Raw genomic sequence first — 9,265 nt, 5'->3', positions numbered from 1 at the left:
TCTCTCTCTCTCTCTCGAATAATTAATTCAAGTAGCTAAATGTTATAATTAATTAATTTAAATAAATGTAATCTTACCGCACTATTTCATCTCTGTGTCTGATTTGAAGCAGGCAGAATGCTAGAGCTAACGAGCCGTAACTGACGAAAATAACTGTCATTGTTACCCTTCCGGTCAAATATTGCGCTGCAAAGATCAATACTAGTTTTAACTTGTCTATAACTTGGCAAATGACCATGGAATATGCAGGATAATCAATGGCTTGCCGTGCATTAAAGGATTTTAAATGCACTTCGCGCCGGGTGGTTCTTTGCCTCCACGTCGTGCAATACTAGTTTTAACTTGTCTATAACTTGGCAAATGACCATGGAATATGCAGGATAATCAATGGCTTGCCGTGCATTAAAGGATTTTAAATGCACTTCGCGCCGGGTGGTTCTTTGCCTCCACGTCGTGCATTTAAAATCCTTTGATGCACGGCAAACCGTTGATTATCCCTTACTTAAATTACTTTTTTCCCACATCAATCTACACTCCATACACCATAATAAAGCACAAAACAGGTTTGTAACAACTTTGCAAATTTATTAGAAATAAAAAATTTGAATGATTCAATTGTATTCATACCCTTTTCTGGGGCACTTGAAATTGAGCTCAGGAGCATTCATATCGCTTGTAGATGTTAACATCTGACAGGAAACATACTAGAGACATATTGAACATGGGCAAACACTCTAAAAATGTGTCTTCCAGATGTAAACACACACATCAAATAGACATCTCTGAGATGTGTGTGTGCTACTAATCATGCAAAAAAAAAACACGCTAGAAACATGATAAAAAGCATTCTGAAATATTTTTTAAAAACTATATTAAAATTTCAGACAAGGCTTTGCCAAGCCAACATCAAAGTTTGTCTTCAAACCTTATGTGTCTAGTTTATATGCTATTCTAGTGTTCATTAATACAGGTGCATCTCAATAAATTAGAATGTCGTGGGATGATTTGGGGTGCAATGTCATCTGCTGGTGTTGGTCCATTGTGTTTTTTGAAAACCAACGTCACTGCACCCGTTTACCAAGAAATTTTGGAGCACTTCATGCTTCCTTCTGCTGACCAGCTTTTTGAAGATGCTGATTTCATTTTCCAGCAGGATTTGGCACCTGCCCACACTGCCAAAAGCATCAAAAGTTGGTTAAATGACCATGGTGTTGGTGTGCTTGACTGGCCAGCAAACTCACCAGACCTGAACCCCATAGAGAATCTCTGGGGTATTGTCAAGAGGAAAATGAGGAACAAGAGACCAAAAAATGCAGATGAGCTGAAGGCCACTGTCAAAGAAACCTGGGCTTCCATACCACCTCAGCAGTGCCACAAACTGATCACCTCCATGCCACGCCGAATTTAAAGCAAAAGGAGCCCCTACCAAGTATTGAGTACATGTACAGTAAATTAACATACTTTCCAGAAGGCCAACAATTCATTAAAAATGTTTTTTTTTATTGGTCTTATGGAGTATTCTAATTTGTTGAGATAGTGAGTTGGTGGGTTTTTGTTAAATGTGAGCCAAAATCATCACAATTTTAAAAACCAAAGACTTAAACTACTTCAGTCTGTGTGCATTGAATTTATTTAATACACGAGTTTCACAATTTGAGTTGAATTACTGAAATAAATGAACTTTTCCACGACATTCTAATTTATTGAGATGCACCTGTATTTTGAAAATTTTTATTTTCATTTTATATTTTAATTTTAGTTGAGTTTTAGTAACTTTATGTGCTTTTGCTATTTTCATTAGTTTCTGATTTTTAAATATTTCTATTTAGCTTTAATTTTATTTCAGTTTTAGCTTTAGTAGGTTTAGTACTTCAACTTAAGTTTCTGATTTTCATTTAAGTTTCAGTTTGCCTTTTCACATCTAGTTTTTTGTAACCTAACTATTAACCTAAATATTTTCAATAGTTGTGGTTAACAATAGCAATACTTTCACAGACAAAAAAATATACGTATGTTTCAGGAATGGTGACATTCCATGCATTTGAAAATGCAATAAAGGTTACCTCTTCACCTGTTAATCCACAGTACAGCAAGCACCTGTTTGTCCACATCGCCCAGACTAACCCCTCATACACAGACCCTCTCCTGGAGGCCGTGGACATCCGTCAGATCTACGACAAGTTTCCAGAGAGGAAGGGAGGGCTGAAGGAGCTGTATGAGAAAGGCCCTCAGAACGCCTTCTTTCTGGTCAAATTCTGGGTGGGTTTTTACAAATGCACGTTGATCATTGACAATGTTGTTCCGCTGAAAATACAGTAAATATTATAAGTCTGAAAAGTATAAGATACCAATTTAGTCTTAGATGTTGGTCTACTGTATGTGACACATTTTCAAACAGGTTTTTCCTGTAATGTCTCTCAGGCTGATCTGAACAGCAGTAATGTTCAGGATGGCGCAGGCTCGTTCTATGGGGTCAGCAGTCAGTACAGCAGCGCTGAAAACATGAGCATCACTGTCTCCACTAAAGTCTGTTCTTTTGGGAAACAGGTGGTAGAGAAAGTCGAGGTGAGTTCTAATTATTCATAGCTGTGTTTTTGTCATCTACCGTACATGGTCAGTACTGACAATATGGTTTCATGAAGAAAACCAGCTTCTATACTTTGACTTTTTGACCCCTAGACGGAGTATGCGCGTGTTGAGGGCGGGAGGTACGTTTACCGGATCCATCGGTCACCCATGTGTGAATACATGATCAACTTCATCCATAAACTCAAACACCTGCCAGAGAAATACATGATGAACAGCGTCCTGGAGAACTTCACTATACTGCAGGTAATAGAGTGAGAAAACAGGACCCATTTTTAATTCATAAGTGTGAACTGGCCAAATGCCCCAAAGGATGTTGAATCAGAATGACAGGAAAAGGAATTTACCTAGTTGCTTTTAATAGAGGGACTGACTAATGCCTATTTATTTCATTCAAAAATGTCATTTAAAATCTGCATACAATTTTCATATATTTTGGGTCCTGAAGAATCGTTGTTTTATAAAATAGTCATAAGTTAATACGTTTCAACTAAAACCATAATGTATCCGATCAGCAACTTCTAAATGTGAAAAAAAAATTTTTTAATGTTACCATGTTATTACTGCATTTACCCTTTTTTGATTAATTAAAAAAATTTAGAAATTCTTTGAAACTTAAAAATCACACATGAGCCGTACCAAAATGATGAGATATATTTCAATAATGATGAAAAATCTTATTTAAATATATAATTGAATGAAATTTATATAATCTGAGAATTACCAGTATTAACCCTTTTGTAATGAATAGAATTTGATTAAATTGATTTGAATTTATACCTGATGATTGCTAAAAACATTCCAAATTTATGAAACCTACATATTTATTTCTACAAGACAACATAAATATTACTCTGAAAAGTTTTCAAACAAAGTAAATCCATTTTGCTTGCTCAACTTTCACTTTTAGATGAAAAATATGATACATTTTTGATGCTACAGTGATTCATTAATAGGCATACATATTCATGTTTATTAACAAAAATCAGTATGTAAGATATGGGGAAAAGATTCTTTGACACTAATATAACAAAACATTTTTTGGACATTAATACAACTTCATAGATAATTTTACAAAAAGTATTTTTGGCAGCTAATGGTACTCCATACATACCCAGGTCCTGTTTATTTTTATCATTACTATTTTTTAAATGGCTATATCTCTTAAAAATAATTGTAAAAAATCTGAGGGAAAAAAAAGTATTTTAAGGGCACATGCAAAGTTTCATTCCCTTATTAAAGGGGTGGTTCATTGCGATTTCCCTTTTTTAACGTTAGTTAGTGTCTAATGTTGCTGTTTGAGCATAAACAATATCTGCAACGTTACGAAGCTGAAAGTTCAATGCAAACGGAGATATCGTCTTTTAAAATTCTGGCAGTTTAATGCCTACAAAAACGGCTGGTAGGGACTACAACGAGTTACTTCCCGGGTTCGTGACATCACAAACCCAGATAAACCCCGCCCCCAGGAAAAGGCAACAAAGGGGGCGAGGCCTGCGCTGCTTTAGAGAAGAGGAAGAGAAAACTAGAGGTGCACGTAAAAATCTATTCATATATGAATCACGATTCTGTCTTTTAACGATACTAATGGATTCACAAGTTTCAAAAACAAAAGCATTTACAAATAACAGCGTATCTAAAAGTATGAGAAAACAACAAGCAAAAAACATAGGCCTACCATTAAAAGCCGTGCTTGCAGAGGGTTCTGCACGATCCTCTTCAATAATATCCTCTGCTTCTCAATCGGGCTCAAACTAGGACAGAGAGGTGTGGAATAAAGGTAAATTATGTGAAAAATAATCCGTTTTTTAAAAAACGGAGCATTAACACATGTTAGACTGCACCCCATAAACACAATCAAGCCTAGAAAAAAAAACAGTGAACCACCCCTTTAACATATGCAGTGTTTAGACATGTTTATGTCTACTGGGTCAAAACAGACCTGAATGCATTATTAGGGTTAAGAAATTAATACTTTTATTCAACTGATTAAATTGATAAAAAAAACTGACAGTAAAGACATATATTTATTTATTGATGTTTGTCTCATTTTAAAGATTGTAGGATAAATTAAAGCATTCTTGGATATTACATGTTTTTATTCATATGTTTACTAAAAATCAGTAAAGATTTCACAGGAAAAAATACAATAGGGGGATGTTTTTACAATTATAGGCCTTGCTAAAAAATATTAACGACGGGAGGCATGTAGTAGGTTGTATATGACAGGTTTTTCAGCAATGTTTTGATCATGTTGATCATTTAGAGGCCTTAGAAATTTGGTGGAAGCCATCAGTATGGTATGTATGTAATATGTGACCCTGGACAAAACCAGTAGTTTCCACCTAAAAGCTTCATGTAGTGCATTGCACAAAAAGAAAAGAAAAACATTCTGGCTTCATGCTGTTGGTTAGACAGCTGGTTAGTGGGAGAGGGTGAGACAGCTAAGTTCTCACTGCAGATGACTCGATAGGCTTCCATCCGATAGTGTCCATGAGATGACACCCAATTTCTTGATCAACAACAACCTGGAAGCAAGCTACCAATGTGTTTTGATTCTTAGATTCCCAAATGTAACTTTGGTGAGTCAGTTTAAATATTCAAATTTGGCAAAACATGAAGTCTGAACTATTTAGCAACAATCTTTTGAGTTTCCTTCTAGCATAAGGCAACACATGCTGGAGGTTGAGGCTTGGAAGCAAACAGATGGGCCGAGATGAGATGATTTCAATCAAAATACAAGATCTCTTCCATCTGGGCTCTCATCGGCACTTTGAAGATAAAGTGTAATGTGACTATGTGAAGGCTTTCTGTCATTTACTGCACTTCTGCCAGCTGGAGATGGAGACAGTGGTATTAAATGGAAATATGGTCAGATCTGAATTTAAGACGAGAAAATCCTTAGACAAACGTGGAACGGTTTGGGAGTTGGATGTCAGACTTTGGATATTATGGAGGTTGTGCTTTTCGATTCAGCCGTACCGGTTGAATTTGCATCTCGTAGGTGAACTTCTCTGCCTCTAACGCTTTGTCTTTCCTTTTTTATTCTCGCCTAGGTGCTTTTGCTGGGAGGCCCAGACCCTGACATGGAACCGGTCTCATTAAAACTCACATCATGGTGTGAGTTCAAACCTTAATGGATCAGTCAAAAGCAGCTTACACACTGTCACCGTAATGGCTCCTCTCTCTCAGGAGAATTTTGATCCATGCAGAGGTTCGATAAATCCCACTCGCGGTGCGGCTGTGGTTGAAAGAAAATAAGAAAGAAGCAGGTGAGAGACTGTCACACCTTTATAATTTCACTGCATTTTACTGACTTCTGTCCTCTACTATTTCAACTTAGAGGTAAGTTGCTCAAAGGTTGCTTTTGCATAGCTCAAGAGAGTTGATGGCGTTTTTAGTTATGTTCCATGTAGATCATTTGTGACCCTGGACCGACAAAACCAGTCTTAAGTGTCAATTTTTCAAAATTGAGATTTATACATCATCTGAAGGCTGAATAGATATGCTTTCCATAGATGTGTGGTTTGTTAGGATATGACAATATTAGGCTGAGATACAACTATTTGAAAATCTGGAATCTGAGGGTGCAAAAAAAATCTAAATATTGAGAAAATCGCCTTTAAAGTTGTCCAAATGAAGTTCTTAGCAATGCATATTACTAATCAACAATTAAGTTTAGATATATTAATGGTAGGAAATTTTCAAAATATCTTCATAGAACATGATCTTTACTTAATATCTTAATGATTTTTGGCATAAAAGAAAAAGCTATAAATTTGACCCATACAATGTATTTTTGGCTATTGCTACAAATATACCCCAGCAATTTAAGACTGCTTTTGTGCTCCAGGGTCACATATAGTCAAAATAAGGATGTGTTTCCAAACTTATGTCATTAAGCTCATCCAACACGAAAGTTTACTATGCTATGCTTTCTTTGAAATTAGTGTTATTCTACTGTTCTGTTACACTTTTCCCTGATGTGTTTTTCTCCCCCTCAGGTTGTCACAAACAGAGACACACAAGAGACTTTGCTTTGCATTGCGTTCGTGTTTGAGGTGTCCACAAGCGACCACGGAGCACAGTATCACGTTTACAGACTCGTCAAGGACTGAACAACCAGCTGTGCCCAAACACCTCCAGACGCCGTTCATCCAATGCGTACCAACAAAGTGAGGAGAAGAAAATTAGACAAACCTGAAGCTCATGAACACAATCATGGACAAAACACAAACCGGGATCCTCTGCACTAGGTTGTGCTGTATATGTAGACGTGTTCCTTAAAAGCAACGGAAATGTACTTTCAGGGATAATTCTGTTTCTTACTGTTTTGTGGAGGAGAGGTCTTGAAAGTCTGTGGTGGGTGAACTCTGTCACGTTTATGGTACTAGACTCTGAAGGCACGAAGGTCTTTTTAAAAGCCATTGTAAGCGAATAGGAAAGGAATTCTGGTCGATACGAGTCTTTCTCTAATCAGGAACGTTGCGATAGCGTGTTTGTCTTTCATTTAGACGCAGCAGCTTGCTACCTCTGACCTTTGACAGATCGTGGGCTCAGATTGTGCTCAGAACGATGCGCAAGTCTTGAAAATAAAAGCGGTTTTGTGTAGGAAAGAGACCCTGAATGTTTGTTGTGATGGGAAGCGCAAGTTGCAAGAAGTCCAGGGTTCATGTTCCATGAATGTCACACACTTTTGCAAGTTTTACTCTCGATTTGGCTTGATTTTTGTTGTTTTGGAAAGTTTGCAAATGTGTGAGCTATGTCTACCTCCTGGTGTTACGTGGATATGTATGGAAGCCTGTATTCGCCACGGAATAAAAAACTTAATTGCGAGTTTTTATCTCACGACTTCTAGCAAATATTCTGGTGATTCTGTGTTCACATCTCACAATTTGGACTTTGTTTCTTGTAATTCTGAGAGAGAAAAATCTGATTTTTTTAAAGATATAAGCTCAGAATTGCAAGATTCTGGCTTTTCTTCTCACAATTCCGATGTTAACTCACAATTGCTAGTTTGTAACTAGATATAAACTCGTAATTGGGAGGAGAAAGGCCAGCAATTGTGAGAAAAACACAATTGTGAAATTAAAAAGTCGCAATTACCTTTTTTTACTTTTTTATTCTGTAGCAGAAAAAAAACTGGATTTTGAGATGTAAACTCACATTTCTACGAGAAAATGTCAGAATTGCAAAATATAAACACAATTATGAGATGTATAATTGGAATTGCGAGAAAAAAAGTGAAAATTCTGAGTTTATATCTCGCAATTATGTTTATGTCTCAGAATTCTGGCTTTTTCTCAGAATTTCTAGAAAAAAAAAAGAAAAAGAAAAAGTCGCAATTACCTTTTTTTCTTTCAGTAGCAGAAAAAAAACAATTGCGAGATGTAAACTCAGAATTCTAACAAAAAAAAAGTCAGAATTGTGAAATATAAACTCAGAATTGCAAGATATAAGTGCATAATTGTGAGATATAAACTCAGAATTGTGAGATGTAAATTTGGAATTGTGAGAAAAAAAAGTCAGAACTATGAGATAAAAAAAGTTACAATTAGCTTTTCTTTTTTCTTTCTTTAAATTATTCTGTGGTGAAAAGGGGCTTCCGTGGATATGCAAAGTGCGTTTTTAAAGCAGAGTTTTGATTTAAAACTATTTTTTCCATAATGATTATTGTAAATATGCATGGTTTTACTCGATTGCCCTCATTTTGAGTGCCTTATCACTTTTGTGCCATACTGGCGAGTGAGCAGGAAAATTCAATAGATCAGGTAACACTGTTTAAAACAAAGAGGGCAAAGCTGATGTTGCATAATGGGGTTACAGCGGGACAAAACAGATCTCGGCATGTAACACTTGGTTTTGATTTCTCAGTGTTTTTAATCAATGAACTACAATGAACTACATGCTAATTAATTACATCATCACCAAAGCAATTACACTTAACTGGGTGCTTGAGTATTTTCCTAATAAAAACATTGTGTTTTAACAGAAAGAAAGAAAAAGTAAAAAAAAAACATTGTATTTTAATATAAAATTTAAATATTTCAGTTGTTCTCTCAATTTTTGGAGTGTGGTAAGGTGTGGCAGTGGTCAACAGAAGATTTTGAACAGCACAAAGTGAAATTAGCTGTTAATTCCATATCAAAATGTGCAATAAGATCCGGGCTATACACTAATTCTCAGGTTCTTTACGTAATGTAGAAACACTCTAGGTTTATAATGTTAGTATATACAGTACGCGGAGTCATGGCTTCATTACACTTTTTACGTTTATTCTTCCACACATGGCATCCTTCTTGGTGTTGATAGTTTTTTAACCCACTTTCACCTGCGCTGGTTAGTACATACGATTTTAAATGTCAGACATAATCAGTGACGTTTAACTGTAGTCAGCTGATTATTTATGGCATCATATATTGGTACATGTATATACATTTGTCCAATACATTATGGAAAACACTTGTTGATGTTCCATAAATAACTGAGTTGTACATTCTCCTTTTGGAATTTTTTTTTGTTTTGTGAAAGTTTTTAGACTAATCTGTAATATCTTAACCAAAGAACCGAATGTGAACATCATCCCAGTCTTGCCTTATTGTGTGTTTCAGGTCTTCTGTGACATTTTAAGAGAAAAACCATGCTTCTGGATGAGTGTGTGTGTGTGTGTGTGTGTGTG

General features: G+C 35.9%; 1 protein-coding gene across 4 annotated transcripts in view; it reads left to right on the top strand.

Moving 5' to 3' along the window:
* The window catches only part of LOC107746506 (transcriptional enhancer factor TEF-5-like), a 48,174-nt gene extending 40,647 nt beyond the window's left edge, over positions 1-7,527 (top strand). For all 4 annotated transcript variants that reach the window (XM_016560747.1, XM_016560744.1, XM_016560746.1 and 1 more), the window contains 4 exons: positions 2,086-2,259; positions 2,422-2,565; positions 2,680-2,832; positions 6,591-7,527. In XM_016560747.1, the coding sequence (XP_016416233.1) occupies positions 2,086-2,259; positions 2,422-2,565; positions 2,680-2,832; positions 6,591-6,704 (585 nt within the window). In that variant the 3' untranslated portion in view covers positions 6,705-7,527. The remainder of the gene's footprint in view (positions 1-2,085; positions 2,260-2,421; positions 2,566-2,679; positions 2,833-6,590) is intronic.
* Positions 7,528-9,265: the final 1,738 nt, after the last annotated feature.

The sequence above is a fragment of the Sinocyclocheilus rhinocerous genome, unplaced genomic scaffold, assembly GCF_001515625.1.
Source record: "Sinocyclocheilus rhinocerous isolate Xijiao unplaced genomic scaffold, SAMN03320098_v1.1 scaffold980, whole genome shotgun sequence".
Classification (NCBI taxonomy): Eukaryota; Metazoa; Chordata; class Actinopteri; order Cypriniformes; family Cyprinidae; genus Sinocyclocheilus; species Sinocyclocheilus rhinocerous.
The sequence above is the reverse complement of the archived record's forward strand: the minus strand, read 5'-3'. Positions and strand labels throughout refer to the sequence as shown.